The sequence below is a fragment of the Poecilia reticulata genome, chromosome 16 (assembly GCF_904066995.2).
Source record: "Poecilia reticulata chromosome 16, P_reticulata-male-v2, whole genome shotgun sequence".
Classification (NCBI taxonomy): Eukaryota; Metazoa; Chordata; class Actinopteri; order Cyprinodontiformes; family Poeciliidae; genus Poecilia; species Poecilia reticulata.
Window position 1 is genome coordinate 34512343 of NC_088845.1, and position 25874 is coordinate 34538216.

The 25874-nt window shown below is 38.1% G+C and overlaps 1 protein-coding gene across 3 annotated transcripts in view; it reads right to left on the minus strand.

The window, feature by feature from the left end:
• Positions 1-6416: 6416 nt before the first annotated feature.
• tsnare1 (T-SNARE Domain Containing 1) overlaps positions 6417-25874 on the minus strand; it is a 147648-nt gene continuing 128190 nt past the window's right edge. Inside the window, exon 11 of one of the 3 annotated variants that reach the window (XM_081597243.1) lies at positions 6417-6648. In XM_081597243.1, coding sequence (XP_081453369.1) covers positions 6547-6648 — 102 coding nt within the window. In that variant the 3' untranslated portion in view covers positions 6417-6546. The remainder of the gene's footprint in view (positions 6649-25874) is intronic. The other 2 variants (XM_081597245.1, XM_081597242.1) reach the window with 2 other exon arrangements.

The window sequence follows — 25874 nt, forward strand, 5'->3', positions numbered from 1 at the left end:
AAAAGGGAAAATTTAAACCCATTTTGTTCCTATTCTCAAGAATCACTGAAATATTAAGTGAATGAAGTCATTCTACTGTGAGGCAAAATATCCAGACAGAAAACTCCTTATTTAAAGCCAAAAAAGTAAGCAGTGTGTAATTACACTGACCTGAACTTCTCATCTCCCACTATGGCAAAGTCTACATCCATCTGTGGACACACTAACAAAGGAGGTGATGAGACTGGATGTCAATAAAGCACTTTAAAAATCCTACAGGGAAAATTAGAAGGCTGCAGAGTATCATTACCCAAAAAAATAACAAAAAAGAAAACAGGAGCATTTAAGAGATGTAGAAACCAAGAATTAAATACATTACATGAACTAATAAAGCAAATAAAATAAACAAGAAATAAACAGAACAAGAACTCAAATGAGACACACATATAACAAAAAAGCCACTATGTATCACTATGTATACATAAAGAACTATGTATACTAAAGAAACCCAAACCAAAACTGTTTTTAATCATATGTGATAACTTGTTTTTGTGTCAAACTGACCTCATGGGATTGTGGTCAAAAACGTATGGCTGGTTTCATGAATCACATTTCCCACTAGAATTTAAAATATTATAGCCATCCTAGATCATTTCTTTGTAGCTTTGAAAGAACAAAGTAAATTGTTGTCAGATTTAGAACTTAACCAGTATCTGTCAGAAACACCTGCTGCTCCTTCATTCAGCGAGTTTAATTTCTCTGCCTTAAAACTCAGTTCTGAACATACCAATGTCACTCAGTTGTTGTTGCATAGGTTTTAATGGTTTTATTCTGAACCATGTTCCTTCTTAGAGTGGACCTTCACTTTATTGTTTTGATGACAGAACTAGTGCTGGTATTATTCCGTGGAGACAGACAAAGAACCACTATACTGTCAAACCCATTCTCAGTTTTAGCTGTGTGGCCTATTAAGGAAGCTTTAATGTTTCACTGCAGAGTTCAGTCTGATCCACAGAGCCCATAGGAGCAATAAAATGTTGATTTATCACCTTCCCCCACAGCTCTGCATCCGGAGCCTGGAGAGGAGCTAATGATGTACTACTGCAGCTATTTAAACCCTACTTGAATGCTGGTTTAAATATGGAAAGGCAATTGAGAAATTAGCAGCGGTTTTGCCAATGTGATCCAGTTTGCCCTGTTCGCCCCAGACACCCTGATGTGCACTTGCCCTTTTAAAGGGGAAGGGAATGAAATATAACCAAAAAGAGAAATCTTGAATTATGAGAATATTCAACTAATTAAAAAAACAACCACTTTATCTACAGAACTTATGCAAGTAAGGTTTTCACAGTGCTTATGAAGCAAGTGAACCAGTCACTAAGTTTGATTAAGATCAGAATTTATTTTTTTCCTTTTAAAGGTTGAAGCATTGTTTTCAATGCCATAAGTAATTATTTCTCAATATTTCAAATAGTTTATTTGTGCTTAAAGATTGGTTTTATGTTCCAAAATATTTTGTCAAGGGTCTGTTACTACAAGCCTACTGAGTCTTTAATGTAATAAGTACTGAGACAAAGATTCTGTCAATAAGCAGCCTTGAGTGCCAGTATGTGAAAAATTAGGTTCATCTGGTTGTTCAAGGAGGGCAGAATAGATGAAGCTGTTCTGTGGGCTAATGTGATGCATGCTATGTGCATGTTCTCCCTGTGCATGCGTGGGTTCTCTCCAGGTACTCCAGCTTCATCCCACAGCCCAAATTTTCTTTTTCAAAGTTAAGTTCTTGACAAATAATCTGAAGGTTGCAAGTTGGAACCAACTTTTTCTTCACATTGTACCCCAGTGTCCCTGGTGAGGTAATGAACCAGAAATGAGCAGATTCTTAATAAGGTTCTGATGTATCCATACATCCATTCATTCATCCTATCATCTTCTGTATTTTGCCTGTGTGAACCTGCAGTGAGGTTGTCAGAGATCCATCAGTGAAACAGACATTCCTCTCCTCAGGGACACAAGATCACAAGGATCACTAGGTATTCTAGTTAACTGGTGTGCCCATGGTGTACTCTACGTGTACTTGAAATTGGATTAAAAGCGTCTGGAATTCTGACAGGCAAATTTGGAAGTCTTCAAGCAGCCCAGCATTCAGCATCTATCATGACTGCAGTGCATGTAATGCAGTCATCCTGTGTATTTTTCCTACACAAGACTGTGGTTAAATGAGTAGGAGAAAAATTCAGACATCTTTGAGTCCAGTTACACTCTCCAGCTGATTCAGGGGGTCCAAAGGCGCACCACACACTGAGGAGATATAAAGTCCCTCTGATCAGACGTGTGAGTTTCTAATACCAGAAAAAAAAGACTAGAAAGTTAAATGCTGCATTAACACTGTATAATGCAAATCAGAGAGTAGTAGGTGAAAGTAGCAGAGTGAGTAGAGTCCTCCAACATACTGCAAAGATCACTCGGGGTAATTTAAGTCAGTCTAACTATAATCTTTATCAGAAGGTAAAGTTTTAGGCCTAGCCTGAATATCCTTTAAAAATTAAAGCTTGAGGAAGATGACAAATCTAATCATGTGTATCAAATCAGTAAACATACTGTTCATTTCACCAGTGGTGGTCAGAGACCCGATGGCCTCAAGAGCTTTACTATGGTTTAGCTGGCTACATGTGAATGCATGTATGTGTGTGCGTGTGTATGAATGGGTGAATGATAAATTTCTGTTCCACCGCTGAATGAAACCATGTTGGATAACAGAAAATATGTTCAGCTTGTGGATTTAATTTGTGTCATGTCTCCGGATCCTGGGAGCTTCAGTCTTTACATCACACTGACTGCTGTTCTGTTTTATAGATGTTGTTCATTGCTTTTAAATGAACTGGATTCTCTCCTCTGCCTCTCTTTAACTGTATAAGAACTTTATGATACATAAAATGAGATAACTTTAAAAGGCATTCAGAGATCAGCGGTAATTGGACTGCTTTTATCAGCCATTCCGGCCACTAAAAATGTTTTATAATTTTACTCTGTATACTAAATCGTGTCTCAATGTTATACTCATCTCAGGATAACAAACATGTCAAGTGAAATCCACATAATTTGAATCTTGCCCAGAGAGAGTGCCAAATGATGAATGACTAAATAGTGTGATTTGCCCATTGTCTGGTTATTTCATAACCTGAACACCTGACTGCAATGTGGTGAGTCAGCCTGGACAGTTTCGAGCATGAGTCATACTGAAACGGTGCCTGTTGCCAAGCAGGGAACATGACATTACATACAGTACATTTGCTGGTATGGGTTGTAATAAAGAGGGAAGAAGCTGCCCTGCAGTAGAAAATAAAAGCCTCTTATCTTTATCAGCCTGATGTATTAGAAAAAAGCAATTCTGCAGCTGTAAAACATTACAGCAAACAAAAAATGAAAAATGCAACACCTTAGGGATTTAATAAATGCAGAGCTTTGGGAAATGTGAAAGAAATTAATGATTGACAAATCTGAGATTAAAATAAAGCTGAAATATTTTAGCACCGCTGGCAGAAGCTAACAGAAGGCGATGCATGTGCAATTTAAACCTGCAGCACAGCGTGGCATTACACTTATCTCTGCTGAGGAGAAAACATAGAGCCTGGAGGAACTAACAGCATAATCACTCCTCTTAGAGATCAAATTAAACCTATTACAATCTCTGAATTAGACCCCCTGCTGAAAACGTGAAGACAATGAAGCCACCAAGAATATAAATGTAAAATAAGTGAATAATTTTTTTACAGTTTTCAAAGAACTGCTTTGTTTATGTTGGGTGCTATATTTTATTTCTAATTCTTTTATGCATTTATGCACTGTCAGATGCACATGCACACACACTCTTGATGCTTTGTGTCCAGACTTGAAAACCCCTCAAAAAACACCAATATTAGACAAACTGTCATAACTCGACTTTAATGTGGAATATATTTTTATTCAAAGACGTTACAATTACATTACATTATAATAGTGAATAAACTTAATCAGATCTGAGTAGCTAACTGTTATCTATCTTGTTAGCTATCTATCTTCAAAAAGAATGACAGCAAACCGTGTACAGCAGTGGAGACAGTCCAACTCTGCTTGGTCATTCCAAACATTCTCTATAAAACACTGAATTTAGGAACTGGAGTATTGCCACACTGATCAGAACCTCTTCACAATGAAGACAGAAATGACAGATCAAACAGAGAATATACATGCTCTTTAAAAACTGTAGTTTTACATATCAGGATATAGTGAAACGCATCTAATGGGTCTAAACTTACTTAAATCCAACCTCAAGTGGATGGAATGAAACAGGACATGAAGGTAGTTGGTGTGAGATAAAGATATGAATGACAGGATTGCTGTGGCACCATAAAGGAAAAAAGCTGAAATGAAAAGAAGATCATCAAGTGGATAATACACAACAAAATAAAAGCTTTATAAACAAAACAAAACAAACAATAAAAAAGGTTCAGCATCTTTGCTAACCAATTGTTGTTGTCCCAGGGTTGTAAGAACATTTTAAACTGATTGAAGGTCAATTGTTTTATAATACTAAAAGATGATTTACAAGTGAAATGTCTGTAAGAGCTTCCCAGAATGGAAGTGCCAATGAATTCACCCCAAGGTCAGATAAAAAGCTCCTAATACTCACTTCCTCAGTGTATCAAAAGTTACAATTCATGACTGGACATGTCAAAAAACACAGAACAGGTAAGACTCATTTGGAAGAAGTGCCAAAAGAAATTACAGTATTTTTTCTATATGAAAGAAAATAACAATGACTTATGTTTTCAAAGTTGCATTTGAATGACATTCACAAGATTTCTGTAACCAAATTATTTAAAAAGATGAGGCAAAAATGGCGACGTTTGTCCATGATGGACAGGACAATGTTTGGGAAAAACCAAGCACAGCATATCAGTAAGTAAGTAAATAAACTTTATTTATATAGCAACTTTCACAGACATAAAAATCACAAAGTGCTTTACAAAAAAGGAAACACATAAATAATAAAAGAATCTAAAATCAATGAATAAAATTAACCAAAAGCCAGTCTGAAGAGATAAATCTTGAGCCTTTTTTTAAACGTGTCAATTGACTGGGAGCAGCTCATTGATAGAGGGAGAACGTTCCAGACCCTTGGGGCCGCCACCTGAAATGCCACAAGTTTTAAAATGTGTTCTGGGAACCGACAGCAGCATCTGATTAGAAGACCTCAGAGTCCTAGATGGACAGAGAGGCTTCAAAAGGTCCAATATATATTTGGGAGCCTCACTATGAAGTGCTTTAAAAGTTAAAACCAAAATGTCTTCAGCACAATCACCTGGCATCAACTGTCTAGCACAGCGGTAGAGGGGTGATGATCCAGACCTGGAGCTGCTTTGGGAGCTGTTCAATACCACTCACTTTAGAAAGAGGCAATATCTTATATATAAAAAAAAAAAAATTCCCTTCTCACCCTCCGCGGGTGGTCTGTTTCATCCTCTGAGCTCGGGTCCTCTACCAGAGGCCTGGGAGCTTGAGGGTTCTGCGCAGTATCTTGGCTGTGCCTAGAACTGCACATTTCTGGACTGAGATGTCTGATGTTGTTCCTGGGATCTGTTTAAGCCACTGCTCCAGTTTGGGGGTGACTGCCCCGAGGGCCCCGATGACCACAGGCACCACTGTGGTCTTCACCTTCCAGGTCTTTTCCAGTTCCTATATATATATATATATATATATATATATATATATATATATATATATATATATATATATATATATATATACCGTATTTTCCGCACTGTAAGGCGCACCCAAAAACCTTCAATTTCCTCAAAAGCTGACAGTGCGCCTTATAATCCGGTGCGTCTTATATATGGACCTATATTGAGCCACAATAGGTCCAGCAACTACGGTAAGCAGCCGCTGACTTCATTTTCCCCCGTAGAAGAAGAAGTGCGTGGTGCATGCTGGGATAGTTGACAGAACGCTGGCTTGTTAATAAAGTTTGATAATACATTTAAAGCCAGGGGGGCGGAGGGGCGAGGGAAGAGAGACAGAAACTGAGGCAGCAGCGTGTCGGTTTGTCTGTTACCCAGAAAGCAGTTGGGCACAATATCGAAACACCAACACAATGAGTGAAACAATGACTGGGGCAGACTACTATATGAAGCACTCGGGGACCACTTCTTTATAAATGTGGATGTGTAATAATATAGTACGGAACAAATTGGCAACCCAAACTGAAGCGTCTATTCTATGCGCCTTACATATGAAAAAAGTTTTAAAATAGGCCATTCATTGAATGTGCGCCTTATAGTGTGGAAAATACACACACACATATATATATATATATATATATATATATATATATATATATATATATATATATATATATATATATATATATATATATATTATTTTTACTATGACTGTGATGTGATCACTAAAACAGAAAGGAGTAAAATTTCCTAAAGGAAAGATTGAAAAAACACAAGTCATGACTAGATGAGTTTTGAGTTATGCTGTAAAAGGCCTCCGTTCTCAAGCCTGCAGACATATGCACATTTAAGCAGAGCTGGAGGTGATGGAGTAGAGATGTTTGTTTTCTACTGGAAACCAGCAGAGCGGGTCGGGCATCTGACTGGACACTGTGATGACAGCAGCTACCTGTAAAACACAACCAGAGCAGACATAAGGCATCAGTCATCCAGAAACATCACAACGGCTCCACCACCAGCAGCTCCACCACCAGCAGCTCCACCACCAGCAGCTCCACCACCAGCAGCTCCACCACCAGCAGCTCCACCACCAGCAGCTCCACCACCAGCAGCTCCACCACCAGCAGCTCCACCACCAGCAGCTCCACCCTCCTTAGTCTTACTAAAGACACACAAGGTTCAGGACTCTCACTAGAGCCACAGACCTGTAATTTCTTTTGTAAAAAATTAATTGGTACAAATTCTAAAAGTGTCACAGGTTATGGGAAGTAATTTATGATTAGTGGTCAATGGCAGAGTTTTAATTAAGTCTAGGCCAGAGTTCAGAGTGCTTGAGATGGAAGTGGTTCATTAATCACAACCAGCAAACCAGCCCAGGACATGAAAGGCCTTTGTGCATCACTTTCATCTGAACTAAATTTAATAACTGTCTGGCTAAAAACATGGCTGAGTAAAGCTCTCAAAGCACAATTTTAAGGATAGAGTTGCTGTTTGATTATACAATATATATGGATTAAAAAATAACATGTTTATAAAATGTATCTAGTTTTTATGCTATTTTCAGCAGTAAGTCTATTTAAAAACAGTATTTAAATGGAAAACTAAAATGTTCACAATAAAATATAGACATACTAAATGACAAAATGCTTCTGCAAAAGTAACTGGAGGTCTGAGCAATTCTCCAAACATCCTCAGGTAATGTTCAGTGAAAAATGTAAAATGTAAATGATTTGATGCATGTCCAGGTAGAAAACAGCTGACTAGAGAGAGCAAACAGGTAAATGGGGAACTAATGGAGCGTTATCTATGAATTTGGATGTTGATATTCAAAGTTCCATGTTAGAGAAACAACAAGCATGTCCACTGAAGTCAAAATTCAGAGTTTTGTTCTCAATATGGTTGCAGGAAAACTTAAAGCTTTAAACCATTTCTTAGCACATTTGATTATTTGCATTTCATTAAACCAGAAATGCAGATAATGATGCAAAATGTTTTTGAGCTATGAGATATAAATATATCACTGTACTTGGTGTTGTGGTGCTAATTCTAGTTTGCACCTAGTTAGCACACTCTCAATGTGGTTGGAATGTTTTTTCCACCTCCACTTTTGAGAAAATGAAATTGAATACCTTCTAAAATCTAACAGAAGAAATTGTGAGGTTTGCGCATATATTCCAATATCAAAATCCCACAATGCTGCTGCATGCTAATAAACCATTCATAGTTATGATCATTTCTACCTCTGTGTAATCGGTCACATATAACTCACCAACATCTACCAAATTTTTTTGTTTGTTTTTTGAATGCATGCATTCAGAGAACTGCATTGTTAATAGCTTATACCGCTAATAGTTCAGGTCTCTGAGGTCAAACGAGGTCACTCCCACTGACCTTCTGACCTTCCACTGGGAACAGGTGTTGGAAACATCACTTCCAGGTCCGAGTTCTGATGGTCAGAGTGAATGGAGTTCAGCAAAGATCCAACTTCCATCTAGTGTCTCGAACAGCTTGCATATGCCACTGGTTGATGCTTTTCTACAGGACACTGGCAGTCTAATGAACAACCAGTATGATTCACTAAGCAACAGACATGATATCCATGTTGTGACTTTTCAGGTCTCAGTTGAACATGACTCATCTTTAATCCTACATGGAGTCCTAAATTAGATCCTGTTTTAGCTTGCAGTTCCTCACAGCAGTTTAACCCTTTGAACAGATGGGGCAGTTCATGGCCTGTGGGTTTCTTCAGCCCCCTGACAACCTTTGAGTGGTGTTTGTAGTAAAAGTGAAAACTTTGTTTAAGAAAGCCAGTGAAATAGTTTTTATTTTGAAGGCCACCGTCTTAACGTCTTTGGGTGATTGCATGTTCTCATCAGCCAGTTACACCTTTGTCTGGACTCAGTTTTTACACACATTGAAAGTCAGTTATTTTTAATCCCTCTATTGATGCTCACTTTAAACAAACAATACATTACTCGAAGTTACAGGGTACCTCTTAAGTGACACACTTTGTAATTATAACAAGATATGAAATATTTGAGACATTACACTTATATATTATATTCTCTCCATATGGACCTACATTGATGACACTATGGCTTACAGTCTATAATAGACTGTTAGCTAATCAGTTTTTTGCCTATAATGTCCTGTGTATACACACCTCTTGGTTCTGTGATTTCTTTTCATTTAATGAATGTTGCTTATATGATCTGGCTTCTTAACTGTATACGGTACGGTGCATGGGAATTAGACAGAATTAAGTAAAGAGGACTACAAGACTACATTTTTAGGCCGGGGACATCAAAAAACAACCAAAACTATCATTATATTTTAGTGATAAACTTATTACCATTGAGGCAACACACACAGTTGCCCCAATGGTCTCACAGCAGCATTACATCAAATAACCTAAATAATATTGAAGTTCTGGCTGAAATTCTTCCTGTGTGGTTTGGGAACTTGGAGAAATGAAAAACTTCCATCTGACTAAGATGGGATTACAACCTGTGATGCAGGAAAAAGTAAGCACGAAGAGGTGAGAATAGGGCGAGAAGGAGAAAACACAGAGCACCGGAGGGAGAGGAAGAGTGATGACAGGATTATGAAGTTTGACAGGAGAATGAACATGACCGCACTGCAGAGCCAGTCCACGCAAAGACCCCAGGCAACCGTCAGATCGGTGATTTTGTGCCTATCTGCACAATGTTACAATGCTGCCCAGCTGCAGGCATGCCAGTTTAGGAGAACAGAAGTTACGTTAAATACACCAACCATGGGAAGATCTAAGAGTGTGTGTTTGGATGTAGGTTTAGAGAGGAAATGTGTCAGAATATCATGATAGATCTTCTATATGATAGCAAGACATGGACATAATGGAACCAGCTTGCTGCTGGAGAAAAGCCTGAGACATGCATTGAGAATAGATGAACATTTTCAACTTCATCAGGTTAGGGTTGACTGGTAGCTGGATTTTAATGTCTTTTTTTCAGAGTGGAATGATTATACAAAATATAATGGCATTAAAAATGAATAAAAAGCAAAACTAGATTTTTATGCATACATTTGAACTAAGTGAGGACTTTTGCTAATCAAGACTTTCAACTAAATCATTTTTAAATTGCTTTGAATTCTCCAGATTGGGCATAAACTTGACAAGAGCAAGTTTCATTAAACTCTCATCTGTTTAAATATTCCTGCTCGAAAGGATTTATTCACAGCACTTGAATGATCTAGATCTCCCATCAATGGGAAAATCCCAAAGGTCAATGAATATTTAAGAAGAAAAAAATGAGGATTTGCACAAATTGAGCAAATCTTTTAGAACCCAGCAGACTCTCTGATCAGTCTGTACATAAAAACAGTGTAATCAGATGTATCACCACTACTCCAAGACATGGAAACTGATACAGCAGTTCTGTTCAAGGCTCAAGTCAGCCATAAAAAAGAACTGAGTTATTTCTACTAACAGATTTAACAGAGAAGACACCATCTCTAGGACAAAAAACTAAAATACCAAACAAAAACAGAGCAACACATCTAAGCCTTACACCACCCAGAACCAGAGTCAGATTCCCTTCAGGTAATCAGTCTGTGAAACTATGGAGATTGATTTTTCTCCCCTTAGCATTTACCTTTATTTGTATAATATGATTTTTATTTTTTATTTTGTCATTAAACCCAAACACACAATAGTTATTCAGTGTTAAAAAAAACAACTTTGGATTACTATAAAAAAGTTATTTTGTTTTGAGCCATGGTTCCACCTTCGTCCATTGTGTGATCAGATGACAGGCTCCTACCAACTGTAATGCAAAGCTTAAAATACAATTTTGGAAAAGGGGCTGCTGGAGTCTTCTCTGTAGTGATCACTCCATGTCTGGCATTTATTTATAAACTACCATTCATTTAGCAATTAAAGTAGTTATTAGGAAACCAAAGGAAACATGAACTAACAAAAAACTCCAAGTACAAAAAGAAAAAAACTCAGAATATTTCCATACTGAATTCAAAGTTGTGCATTTCACATTTTTATTTGAAAAGACCACCTGCATGCAAAAAAAAAAATCCATGACTTTTGATTTGTAAGCACCTTTACACAAACAAGCTGCTTTTTAACAGCTGTAGTTATTTTCCATAGATTTACAAACCAAAATCAACTGCCATTGGCATCATCAGGTCGTGATCTGCAGCTCTCACTGGAGCGGTTCACAGCTGAGAAGTGAAGCGACCAGGATGAGGCTCAGTGCCTCCAAATCCGAGGCCATGGTCTTGAGTCGGAAAAGGGTAGAGTGCCTTCTCTGGGTCAGGGGGGTTGTTCTGCCTCAAGTGGAGGAGTTTAAGTATCTTGGGATATTGTTCACGAATGAGAGTGTACAAGGGAGCGGGAGATCGACAGGCAGATTGAAGCAGCGTCTGCCGTGAAGCGGGCGCTGTACCGGTCCGTCATGGTGAAGAGAGAGCTGAGTCAAAAGGCGAAGCTCTCGATTTACCGGTTGATCTATGTTCCCACCCTCATCTATGGTCATGAGCTTTGGGTCATGACCGAAAGAATGAGATCACGGAAACAAGCTGCCGAAATGGGTTTCCTCCGCAGGGTGGCTGGGCTCTCCCTTAGAGATAGGGTGAGAAGCTCGGTCATCCGGGAGGGACACAGTGTAGAGCCGCTGCTCCTTCACGTTGAGTGGAGCCAGTTGTGGCTTGGGCATCTGGTCAGGATGCTTCCTGGACGCCTCCATGGTGAGGTGTTCCGGGCACGTCCCACCGGGAGGAGGCCTCAGGGAAGACCCAGGACACGCTGGAGGGACTGTGTCTCTCAGCTGGCCTGGGAACGCCTTGGGGTTCCAAAGGAGGAGCTGGAAGAAGTGGTTGGGGAGAGGGAAGTCTGGGCCTCCCTTCTGTAGCTGCTGCCCCCGCGACCCCGGATAAGTGGAAGAAAATGGATGGATGGGTGGATGGATGGATGGATGGATGGATGGATGGATGGATGGATGGATGGATGGATGGATGGATGGATGGATGGATGGATGGATGGATGGATGGATGGATGGATGGATGGATGGATGGATGGAATCAACTGCCATTAAAACAAAAAGTTTCATTTAGTTATTATATAAAGAGTCCAGAACACACACATTATACCAAACCCTTTCCAAGCAACAGCAAGTTAACATTCATAAATCAGACTTTTTTTTCTGAACCACCAGAAATATTTCTCCTTTTAATCAGGTAGCAGCCAAATCTGTTTATGTTCGGTTGCAGGTGTCGCTATTAAAGTGAGGTGAAGTGGTTGATCACCAAAAAAATTATGAGCAGAAACTTAAAAACATTTGGTGATAAAAGTTGAGTGCACACAAGGTCATTTCCGTTTTCAGATGATAATTCTGAAATTATTATTTTATTATTATTATATTATTATTATGAATTATTATATGATTATTATTATTATTAATGATTATATTATTCTGCTCAATATTACCGGCAGTAGAAGCGAGCATGCATGTTTCCACCTCCAATCTGATGAACGGGCCTCTGATCTGGATCGACCCAAAGCGTGTTCAGATGAGTCTTATCTGTTCAGCTCAACTCTGGTGAAGCAAACATTTTCTTTAGTGCATCTGATGTTGTAGCTTCCACAGGTTTTCATACAGCAACCCTCTGCTCTTTTTGTGACTCAGGCCCACAGCTCATCCCTCAGCTAGCTCCAGTCTAAAGAAGAAGCAATCTTCAGATATGCAATATTAGTATTTTCTTTGTGTGCCTCAAGGATTGAAATTGTCCACATAAGGAAGAGGAATCTTCTGAGATGTCCATGAAACAAACTTAAAACATGCCATGTAGTTTATTTCAGTGGATCCTAAATAATTTGCTGATTTTTTAATGTAACTCCAAATCAGTCGCAGAAAATTCTCCTGATTGAGAATTTTTTCCTAGACCTGTGTTTCCCAACCCTGGTCCTTGTAGCACACTGCCCTGCATGTTTTAGGTGTTTCCCTACTTTAATGCAAATCATTCAGCTGATTGTAGTTCAGCAACACCTGTTAACTGAAATTACCTGTTCTGAAGCAAAGAAACAGCTAAAACATGCAGGGCAGTGTGCCACAAGGACCAGAGTTGGGAAACACTGTCCTAGACCATATCTAAAACATTTGGAAGAGCTTGGGAAGCTGAAAATGCTTCCGATGCAATTTGACAAGCAATTAGCAGACATTTGCAAACAAAACTATCCAGGATTGCCCCAATAGCAGAGATACGGAAGACCCTGGATGTTAGCTTCTACAGTAGTACTGGGGTGGTTTACACTGTGTGTATTGATGCATATTAAAACTGCAGTATATAATTTTATAAAGAAATGTGTTTCATACATATTTGCTGAAATTTTGATTATGTTGTGACAGAACAATATAAAGGACAGATAATATGTGAAAAAAATCGAGCTCTTCTGCCTTTTTCTACAAAAATACACCACTCAGTCAGAAACAACCAGTCAGAGTCAGGGGGAGGGTCTTAGTGCTGTCAATCACCTCTTGTAGGTGCCACTCACATCCTACCCCTTGCTCTCTGCTGTGCTACAGCTCCTTCCCCACAGTGGAGAATGCCATGAATTCTACGGCTAGCTAGCATGGTTACTGATGACGGCATACAAACAGTTTTCCTGTAATGCTGAGGTTACTCAGGCATGTCCGATCATCTTCAGTAAGAGCAACATTAACATTAGCTACTTGCACTCAGACATCTGATATTTGCTTATATTAACACTAATTTAGATTATACTTGTACATTTCACAATGCAACTTAGTGCAATGCTTCATGTATTAGAAACCAAAGAAAGAAAAAAAAGTCAGTCCTTTACTTGATATGACATGAGTTAATGTCAGCTGAGAGGAAAGCATCCAGCTGAGCAGACAAACATGCAGCTGAAGGTTTGCTGTGTTTCGCGGTCGAGCAAAAGGAGTTATTTTATATGGATGTAAGATTAAAGGTCACGAGAAAGTATGAAAATGCTTTTCCTCAAGTTTTGGCTAATCATCCTTCCACAGCTGTGAGCTAAAGGAGTCAGCAGCCCTGTCAGATCACTGTTGTCACAGCGTGTCGTCTCCCACTTTGCAGTGACAGAGCATTACCCACCCAGCCTCTAATCCCCTTCAGCAAAGTTTGTGGTAAGCTGACGGCATGGAAGAAGATAAATAAGGATTTCCTTTTCTTTTTTTTTTGCCCTGAAATAAAAATAATAATAAAAAGAAGAAGTTGCTTAGCCCTTTGCAGCTTCAGATAGAATTTCCTGACAGGTAACATGCACAAATAGCAGAAATAATCAAACCTAGTGAAACTAAACAAAGACCTTCCAGCCTCTTCCTTCAGTGAAGAGTTCAGTTAGCAACAAATCTGTAAGCAAAGAAACTTTGCACACTCTGAGTAGAGACTGAGGACGTCAGTGACAAATGTCTTGCATTAACTTTGTTGTTTATGTTTCCCACAGAGGATGTGAAATAACCCTATTAAATCAAGTACTCACTTGGCCATTAATCTCAATGCAGCTGACTAGTCCCTCAAAGCTAATGGGGTTTAGAATTTGCATGAGGCGAGTTTACCCACAAAGCTTCGCCTAAGAGGATTGCTGTTCAGACAGAGAGCTTATTGTCACACTTGTTCATAGACACGGATTAACGATACCCGGCCCAAAGAACTCCAGGAACTGTTGCAGCAACTTATAAGTTCTCCTTCACTGGCTCAGATATCCATCACAGAGAGACAGACATTCAGCCTGCATGATGCACGGCAATATCGCCAGCTTTTGTCTACAAGATATCACAACATGTCAAGCAAGCCCCCTGCTATTATGAATTATAATGAAAGTACTTGTTACCAAATTATATGTTTGCGTTGGTTTTGAAACTTCCAGAGTCAACTTTTTCAATTCACACACATTCTCGTTTCAAACAGTTCCTCATTCCCGAATATACGGTATTTATTTTTCTGTCATATCATCAAAGCTTGCCTGATTTCTGGCTCTGTGTTGTCAGTGGAGCTTTTTATGTGATTTGAATAAGCTACTTTCAGTGTGAGCATATCTGCTGTGTTTCATACAGACTAAAGCAGCTTTGCAGGCTAAATATAACATAGATCTGCTGCATTAATTCTTCATAGTTACCGGAAGCAGAGAGATGCTGTAAATGTGGCTTACAGTAGAACCATAACTAAAAGTCAGGTGGGAAACAGCAGCAGAAAAATGCAGAAGTTCTGACATAGTTTGGTCAAAACATATTTCTCTCGATCAGGTAGCCTATTAAAGTATGTCGAAGCACATGTAGGAACAATAATACAGGGTTGGATAATGATGTAGCATTTGCAATTGATATTCTAGTTTTGGCTATTTTAATGACAATAAACCCAATGATAGTAACTAGCCAATGATATAATAAAATATGTTATTGTGGGGTATCATATAAGTGTATTTAAAAAGTTAATAATTGCAGCTAATAATACCATACATAAACAAGACTGTATTCCTTGGAATAAAAATATGTATTTTTCAGTTTTTGTGCAATGCTATGTTTAGACCAGCATATTAATAATTACTTTAAGTCCATTTGGTAATTATATCACTTTGCAGAATTTGTTAGAATTCAGGAAGAGAACGATGGTCATGTGACCACATTTGACACACTTATGCATTCTTCAAGGAAGAATTTAGTGTTCCACCAATGATCTTATAAATCTTTTAAACAGTGAATGACATGACAGCACCTTAGATTAATGACAAATGTTAATACATCACTGGCTTTATTGCAACTAAAATGGACATTATTAATTTGTTATAAGCAGGTATAAACGTTTGGTTGACAGTGCTTTTTTTAAAATGCAAGCAACTACAAAACAAAAAAACAAACAAAAAAATATTTAATCCATTTACTGTGACAGTCACACATGGATTTCTCTTAAGGTATTAAATGGGTACAGTGAACGCAGAACTGCAAATACATTCATCAGTTAAAATTTTTATTTTATTCATTTTGTGTATTAAGTCCCCCAGCGTATAACATCAGTTTTTCCAGCAAGATCTGTCCAATAAGTCAATATCAATTCAAGATGCAATGGAGTCTGAAAAACAATGCATAAAGAACTACAAGGCCAATAAGTGATGAAGCAAAGTGGACTGCTTTCTTGAGGAAAAAGAAGTAAAACAAATTACCAGAATAAAACAGGAGTTGCAAATTATCTACAAACTCTTAAAAACCTGCAGTAATCATCTCCATTTTCCTGTAACTGGGTCAAAATCTACTCTTTCTCAGAGAGCCAATCAGAGGCCTTATATGATACTTAACACCAAACTTCCTGTCCCACCTCCTCTTCATCTATCTTAGCAGGTTTATCTTTCAAAAAATATTGGGGAATTCTTCTGCCATAATCCAAGACCACACATTTTCAGTCTGAAAGCAGGATTTTGTGACTTTTGTTCTCAAAACTTTTAATACCTTTGCATACGTTTTAATCTTCAAAGCAAGTCTTCATGTCTTTCTTCACAAAACATGTAAAGCTTATTCAAAACTTCTCGTACTCACACTTAGTCTCTGCCTGGATTCTCTGCTCTCTTTTGAAAATGCCTTTTGGCACAGTCGACTGGCAACCTCTCAACCAATAAAATGAAAGTGTTGTGCTGGGTGCATTTGTTTCCATCTAGCGGGTGTGCCTGTGTGGTTACTGTCAATTGTAGCAATGTAGGGAGTTGGTTGGGTGAACAAAATCCCGCCTAATATCACTAGGTTGTTAAAAATCAGTAAGACACTGCTGGCGGATGCTTAGTGTACTACAGAGTCAAAAGCTGAGGTTGTTCTTTCTCCCTACGTCCAGTGGGTGGTAAAGGTTGTTGCAATTGATAGTAGCCACACATGCACACCTGCTAGAAAGAAACAAACGCACACAGTACAACACGTTCATTCTATTGGCTGAGATGTTGCCAGGCAACTGTGCCAAAAGGCGTTTTCAAAAGCGAGCAGAGTCTGAGCAGAAACTAAGTGTGAGCGCAAGGAGAAGTTTTGATTACAAGCATTGCAAGTTTTAGGAAGAAAGACAGGAAGTCCTGCTTTTAAAATTAAAATGTAAGCAAAATTATTAAAAGTTTTGAGAACATAAGTCATAAAATCCTGCTTTCAGACTGAAAATGTGTGCTCTTGGATTATGGCAGAAACTTATAAATTATTACTTGTTTATAATTGCCTCCAATTTCTTCTTATGATCAGGTTATCAGACATAAAGTCATCAAACTAACTTTAGCCGTGATGCATCGCATGACAGAACTCTAACCAATACACAAACAATCTCAGCCTGGTAGCTTTCACTTCCTGAGTCTTTCGGAAATAAATCAATACAATCTATGAAACACACACACAAAAAACAAATATTTCCTAAGTAATAAGTTGATAGAAATATATTTATCACTGTATGTAGAGTGGATTAAGAAAAGTGTCATGATGGTGAAACTAGGAAAAGTTGAATTATTTGCCACAGAGAATCAACGTGTTTGATCAAAGCTTATTTACATCCTCATCATTAGTGTGATTTGTCATGGTTTTTTGCCATTCTGATCATTTTACTACGTCATCTACTTTACAGTAGTTATTAATAATTCTTATAATGCTCAACTATCAGCCTTTCGCTGTGGTCGCCTTCTTCTATAAACTTGTTTTTATCTGACAAAACAACATAAAATGGAGAAAAGGCAAAAGCCGAACAGCTGGAAGTTCTTCTCAGTACTTCTAACATTTTGTCATGTTAGAAGATATATTTTTTTATCTTACTCGGATAAAATTATGAAAAAAATCTTAGAATTCCAAAACTTCTAGGAATTTTTTTGAAAAACCACATCACTATGAGCTACTTTTAATCTGGGCCCAGGTCTTTATCTTCCTTTATTCTTTGCTTTACTGTATGTGTAATCTGGCATGGGTAGTAGGAAGTATAAGGCCTCATTTTCAGGTAGGTGTGTAGAATTAGCACAGTTTAGGACTATGCACACACTCCCCAAATGACTGTGTAAACAAGATGTGAGGGCATAATTCCTATAGAACCTAGTGTCAGTTATTGCATTATTTAGAATGCCGTAAAGAACCGGTCTATTGATTTCCAAGCTGAAGTGGCTCCCTGGTTATTTTTGTCATTGTCACCCTCATTAAACTGATGTATGGCACACACCATCCTTCTTTCTGCCTCCTCTTCTGCTGCTTTCCGTTCCTCTTTCATTTGCTGTCTACCTTATTGTGTGTTGAACACTCCTAGCCAGATTCACTATGGCTCTGTGCCAGTTACAAAGTCCAGTCTGGTATAAGAATATGAGCACTGGTACCTTTTTCTTTTGAGCTGCAGTGCTGAAGTGCCATCTGAGAGATGCCGACCCAATGATCTTTGCGTATGAAAGAGTTTTATTTTCAAAAAACAGAACTTGGGGAAGAATTTAGAAAGGCAGAGCAGAGCAGCTGTGGATCAGCAGGAAAAAGTGCTTATCTGCCAATTGGAAGGCTGGGATTTTAGTTTCTCCCCTCACCACATGTTGAAGTGTCCTTGGGCAAGACACCAGGCCCCACACTGTATGTCTGTGTGTGAAAGGGTGACTTGTAGTGTGGCTTGTAATTGGTCAGAGGTGCTACACTCAACAAATCCCTTCATTTATCATTTTTTGAAAGTTTCCTGCAGCCAAAATTAGAGAATTGTAATGACATTTAACTTTAACTTTCATTTAACTTTTGTCGCTGAATACATTTTTACTCTATGTATAGGTCTTCATCAGACAAACCAAGATGTAAAAGCTGTTTCCTGTACTTGCTCTCATTCAACAGAAAAAAATACACATATTTATACACAATGGAAATGTCTGCCTGTTGTTTGAAATCCTTTAAGAACACATTCCTTTAGTGTTCCAAATTTTTGTTGAGGTTGATAGGAATCACATTGATATGGACTGTGCTGCAGATAAAACATCCAAGCTGCCTTCTATAAATGTTGGGACTCAATGCATTATCAGGTCTTTTAAAAAAAGACCTTGAACTGTGTGTATTCCTGTTAAACTGGCAGGCTTTTTTCATCCAAAAACTGTGAACAAACATTTTTTTTATAGCCAAAGAGCCAGATTAGTCCATCACATTATAACATTTCACCAGTAATTGTTGGATGCCCTGTCTTTTCAATGTTATTTTGATGATCACAGTGGTAGGTCACAGGGACGTAGTTTATCATTGTAAATCACGTTGTTCGTCATGTTCATCATGTTAAACAGATACTTTACAGTGTTTACAAATAATGTTTTAAACTCTGGAGAAGAATTTTATGAAGCAATGCATTCTGTCCCATTTTTATGGCTGTTTCTCATGCTCCATCCATTTCATTTTTGCACCAGATAGTAGAAGATAGTGCTAAATATAAAAAAACTCCACCCACATACATGGAATCCAGAAGATAGGAGATATTTGTACAATTGTTCCCACATTTTACCAATAAACCCAGCAGATGCAGAAAGTGATCATAAACATAAAGGAGGAAGGGCACAATCTAATTTGCGATCTGACTTAGTGATTTTGGCCTCTGGTCACTTATGCATGAAGTTACAAAAAAGAGCCCTGAAAGATTACAATAATTATATTGAATATTTCCCCATTCATAAGTTCTACCACCTGCAGCATATCTTAATTTTTACCACTATCCATTACTTGGCAGATATATGTCATCTGATTTACACCAGCTGGTACAGCATGGTCAGTTATTAGTGTTGCTTCCCTCCTTTACTGAACAAATGTCAAGAGGTACAACATCTTGTGGACTGGTGCAGAATAAACAACCTGCTCCTGAACGTCGACAAGACAAAAAAGATCATTGTCGACTTCAGAAGGTCTTGACCGAACCACACACCTCTCCTCATTTACGACAAAGCAGTGGAGATTGTCAGCAACATATTTTACATTGCTTAATAATTTTGATTCCTGCTCTCAGAGTAATTACAGTTTGGATGTCTGCCAGACTATCAGACCTCATCAGTGGTAGTCCACTGCTCTCATCTAGATGCTTCTGTGGCCAACAATTTGGACTGTAGATTGTTCTAATCACTGACTATTCAGAAGATTATTTACACATTAAGATAAAACTTCCAGTGAAAGGGAACAAAGACTTGACCAAGAACAGCAGTTCCAGAGCCTCCAGCTCCTGATGGTGGCAGTTATTTCTTCTGACTCAACACCAGGGGTGAAAGTAGGCGGGTACGGTCGGGTTCAGCGTACCCCTGCAAGAGAGGGGAGCGGCTGTCTGCTGTAAAAACGCTGCAGCCGTGAGTGCACCCAGCCGTGACTGATTAGTTTTTCAAGAACAGTTCACGAACACAACTTAATTTCTGAACTCTTAGTGTTTTACTAGAGCAGGGGTGCAATACGTCGATCGCGGAAGGTTTTGAAGTCGATCTTTGCGGTAGGTGACAAACTGAACGCCGCCAGGACGCTGAGACCAGCACGTCTTCCTCTGATTGGCTTATCAAAACGTTTGTAACTTTATTAAAGAGCAACAACAACAACAACAACAAAAAAAAAAATCGACAAAACATGTTCAAATTAATGACCCAACAAAAATAATAATCTCTGTAATCATTGTTTCTACAAGGTGTTGCGCAATTCTGTGCGTTTCGCATAGGCGTAAATCCCAGGGGGGCCGGACCCCCCCAATCTTGGAAAAGTCTAGAATTGTCCCCCCCCCCCCCCTTAAAAAAAATAAAAAAATTCAAGAAGCGTTTGCATTTAAATAATATCAATATGAAAAGGCAAAAGAAACACAGAATTAAATAAATCTGCCATTTACCTCAGAAAAAAAAAGAATTAATTTTCAGGTCCCCCCTACCATTATTGGAACTATGGTTCAGTCCAAAGTGTAGGAGGAGCAACAGCAGCGCTGCAAGAGGCACAGGCTGGTCAGAGCCGCTGAAGAGTAACTCCTCACTAACTCCTCATTTTAGGTTTAAAGTGAGGAGTTAGCTGTTAGCTAACACAGCACAAACAAAAACCCTCCAGTAAGTAAATACTTAAAGCAAAAGACATGTAACACCTTTTATTCACATTCACTGCTCAACAAGAAGAAACACATTCACAATAAAAATCAGACTGCAGTTTGTTATTTTATTACTTTGGCTAAATCTTGATAAGCTGCCTCATTAGCAAAACTACTACACTGCTTTCATAGACTTAAGCTTTTTTGTCAAAGGTTGCAAACATCTCATTCATATTTAACTCTTTAAGTTTTAGTTAATTAGAAGAGTTTGAAATGGGATGGAGGTGACTGAGGAGTGGCCGACAGCTCTGTGTGGGAGCTGAGAACAGAAGAGAGAACAGATAGAAAACAACAGAAAGCTGCCTTTATTTCTCACTGCCTTCAATGTAGAGCCTTTAAAACCACAAAATAAAATCTGAATATTTTTCAGATAAACTCTGGTACTTTTAGTCGTACGTTTAAATTATGATACTTCCTAGATATTCATTCACCCTGCTTATTTACCCAGGACATGACAAAACTAAAAAAGGCTTAAAAATAGAGCAAATGAAGAGCTGTAATTGAAGTTATAATTTAAATAGTCCATAACTTGTATTGGGAGCCATTACAATAAATCAATGTTTATGAGGAATTTTTTTAAGAGCAGTTATTCATTGAAGCTTTTTTATTTAGAACATTAAAATTTTGTAAAGGTGTAGCAGAGATTAGATCAGTCAGACTGAACAAACCAACAAAGCAACATTTGAATTTTAGTTTTTACTTCTCAACTATTTGCTTACTTAGAAAAACATGTTTGATGTGCATTTCTAGTCATTTTTGGTCCTGCAGCTTGAATGTGGTTTACATTTCCCCGTTAAATTTGCCGACCCCACCAAAATTGGTCTTAAGAAATGTTCCTGTTTATGGTCCCCCCCCAATAATGAGATGGGATCTACGCCCTTGGCGTTTCGGTTTTATTACCAAAATGACTAGCAGAGCAGAAGGTTAAAATTAACTCATCAACCACTGCTGTGTTCAGGGGAGTACTTATTAATCATCGCAAAATAAATATCAAGCCTGAAAACCTAATATCGTAACGGACTAAATGGTATGTTTTTAAAGTAATCTCTGCTCTAAAATGAATGGTTATATGCCAGACATGGAAAACTGGGATGTTCTCCAATGCCATGATGTCCAGAATTTAGGTCTCATGGCATCTCAAGGTCTGCAACAGACTAGCGACCTGTCCAGGGTGACCCCGCCTCTCGCCCGGAACGTTAGCTAGAGATAGGCACCAGCAACCCTCCCGACCCCACTAAGGGACAAGGGTGTTAGAAAATGGATGGATGGATGGATGGCATCTCAAGGTGTCAACATTGCAGCCAGTGGGCTGAAGGAAATATGGCTCTATTCTGTAACAATGCTTAAATATGCTTTAAATTGTCATTATTTACAAAATCATGCAAAGTTGGCACTTTTAATGGACCTTTAGTACAACTTTTAGAGCAACTTTGCATTAAAACGGTCATTATTTACCGAATGACACTTCATGACAACTGTCATAAACATTCATAAAGACTTCTTTATGTTCATGACAGGTGTTATGTCATGTTTATGACAGTGTCATATATATATATATACACACACACTTTTGTCATAGTACCTCCAAGAATTTAAAACTACTACTTAACACAGAGATATGAAGGCCAAATGTTCAATGGAACTCACTGAGTTTTGGTAGAGTCCAGGGTCAGTAGTGGAAATAGAACTTGTGATAATGAAACATGCTTGGCAAGTGCAAATTTTTCTTTTATTTTTTTTGGTGAAATGTCAGTCAACCAGTAAGCTTGGCATTGATATAAAACTACACATTGGACTTAAATGTGAGTCAAGCACATGTTCGACCCAGTACCACAAAAAGGTTACACAAAAACAGAATCCAGACAGGAGATGTCACCTTATTGTCAAGCCCACCCATCTAGTCTGGGATGCCTGGGAAGCAACCCCTCCCCAACCTAACCTGTACATAGTCAATCATCCCACTGTAAAACATTTTTTGGTCAACAGCATCTTTTCTGTCTTCATAAAATGGCAAAATTCAACGTAGACAGAACTCTGATGTGTACAAGTTACAAATTCTGTTTAATCAATTTATTTTGACTTTGATTTGTTGGTGTGGAAATTTTGGTGAAAGAGACAAACTGCTTTAACAAAAATTGTGAATGTCAGTAGTAAAATCACAGGTGCTCCTGACTGGCCTGTACAACTTTCACACTTTGAAAAAAGCTAATTCCATTCTGTCAGTGATCTCTGTCTCCACTCACCTTTTCCCCATTAAATCATTCTTTATATTCCCTTCTGTTTGGAGCAGTAGGTATCAACATTCACTCATTTCTAGTGTTACCTCGCTCCATACTGTAGGCAGGGAGATGACTTGTTAGTCTTTTTGTTGAAGGAAAATTTTTTTTACCACTCATTTTAAATGTTGTGCTCTCTTATTGACAGATTATTTTTAAGAATTATTGGTATTTAGTCACCTTTTTGTCATACAGTCATCTATTTTTGATGAACAAGTTTTGTGTTTTAACCTCCATTGGGTGAAGCAGGGGAGTTTAGTGCCACACCCTCTATCTAAATATTAACTGTTGGTGTGTTCTTGTTTTTGTTATTATTATTGTAACCTCCTGTAAAATGAATTGCCAATTGGGACATGAATAAAAACCTCACGTTGAATCTACCAGAAGCCAGAGTTGGCCCCAGACCACCCACGGACCAGGCTCCAGGCCCCACACCTGCCCACAGCAGCCCAGGATAGAAGCAGATGGCTGTGGGTAGGATGGAGCTCCTGCAGTGGTGAGTATTAAAGCAAGCCTCTGATGGAAGACATTCTTTTGTTGTGTAAGAGCCTCATAAAGAGGATTATGTTGGATGCAAGTCATTCAAAGACCTGAGTTTTGACTTTCCTATAAGTGAAATTCAGCATGGATATATCCTGCTTTAATGATCATTTATGTAATGAGACTGAGATTAATAATCATCTTCTCAATTTTAACAATTATTGTGGAAATGATGTTATAAATTGCATAATATGCAAGGCGACAGTAAGTTCCACAGCAGGGAGAAAAGTTGCTTACTGCTGCTTATAAAACCAGTTTAACAAACAGTGAAGCAGTCGTTTCACTGAGATTAAAGTGTGTCTAAAATTCAAATGTTTGATGGAATGCGCTAAGTGTGACAAACTTATTATGGCTGTGCTGAGACAAGACTTTGCTGGGCTGAACTCAACTAGTGAGTAACAACATTTTCCTCCAGTAGCAATAATAATACTTAGTGTTTCTCCCATCCTACACAAACACAAAGATTTGTTGTAATCCTGCCTCATCTGCTAAAACAAATTTTGGTCTATTTTCATAAATATGAAATGCTGCTAATCGGAGATCTGAGTAAATACAGAAGCAGTCAAATCCTGCTTGAAATACATGCAGCAAAAAAGCATAATGGAGAAATCTGCAGCCAGTACAGCCTACAAAATCGTGTTAAAATGAATTAAGTTAAAATGCAGCCAGACATGCATTAATGATCTATTTGTAGATTATGTAATATTACTGTTTTACCCTAATGTTGGTTTAAAATGTACTGTAAAAATTGGAGAAGGTGTGGCTATAACCAACATGTTTACTTGGTTTTGATTTTGCAATGTTTGCTATTACTTTCCTGAGTAAACAAGTCAATAAGATGAACCTGTATTTAAAGAATTTATGCAGTACTATTGTTTTTGTTGTAGTTATTTTATGGCTGCACAAGGTTTATTATGAATGTATGGTGATTGAACTGCAATTGTGCCCAAAGACCAATGTTAACTTAAGGATGAATTAGAATAACACATGTCATCTGGCAAATCTGCTGTTAAAATATGTTTCTAATAATTTTTCAAAATACTTTAGAATGTGCTTAAGTTAATCAGAAAAAAGTTAGCTTTTTTTCTATCAAGATTATTAAGAGATATACAATTTCATTTTTTGGTTGGGAAACAGTGGATGAGTGGGTGGAGTCATCTTGGAAGCAGAAGGTTGTAGGTTTGATTTCAGCTTTTGCATTTCAATGTGCCACTGGACATGGCACTTTACCCCATGTTGCCTTGTGATCCGGTTATTGGTTTGAGTACAGCCGGGTGCACATGACTCTAGTGTAAAGTGTTTTGAGTGGAACATATTACTGGAAAAATTATGTATATTCACAAAGGATGGAAAACTTATAAAATGAATAATATAAATAAAACATCAGCAAAGTTCAGCAAAGAATAGTAGCTCTGAAAGTAATATCTACCTGCATTGCCAGAGAGTTAAACAAGGTTAGCTACCAAACCAGCAGAAGGCAGTTTATTGATTACACATGGTAGCAAGCTTTCTGACTTTAAGGAGTTATGATATGTGGCGTTAATGTGGTTGCCATGATGGTCTGGATTTCTTGTTACTTGTTCATTTAGAGGAGTTCTCTTTCTTGGCCAACTGACTGACAGATTACAGCAGAAGTGAAGGAGACGGACAACCATAAGAAACATTCTATTAAATGGAATTTAAACTGCATGTCCAGAAAGTTGCAATATATTTAATGTTTTAAAACATGGACATAAAACTATTGGAAACTCTTGAAACCATATACATTAATTTTTTTTTATGTGCTGGACACTAATACACCGATTACCTAAAGAATTATCAGAGTCATGGTGACATGTAAAACACTGCAGTAAGTAGCATTAAAGTTACCATACATTCATTATTGTATCCAGAACGGGAAGCATTTTTCTGCTACACAGGATTTGATTTCAGTACAACCCAAACATTAAACCTGGTGTGGCACTGAAAGGGTGAAAATGTGTTATTCATAACAAATACATACCTCACTCTTTACCAAGTGAATTATACTTCAAATTGCCACTGTTAAGGACCTAAAATTGTAGCCAACAGTTAAGTTCAGATGAACTGAAGAGTTCAGTTCTTCTGAGTGACTCCTGCTGCGCTCAGGTGAACACATCCATCCATCCATCCATCCATCCATCCATCCATCCATCCATCCATCCATCCATCCATCCATCCATCCATCCATCCATCCATCCATCCATCCATCCATCCATCCATCCATCCATCCATTTTCTTCCACTTATCTGGGCTCAGGTCG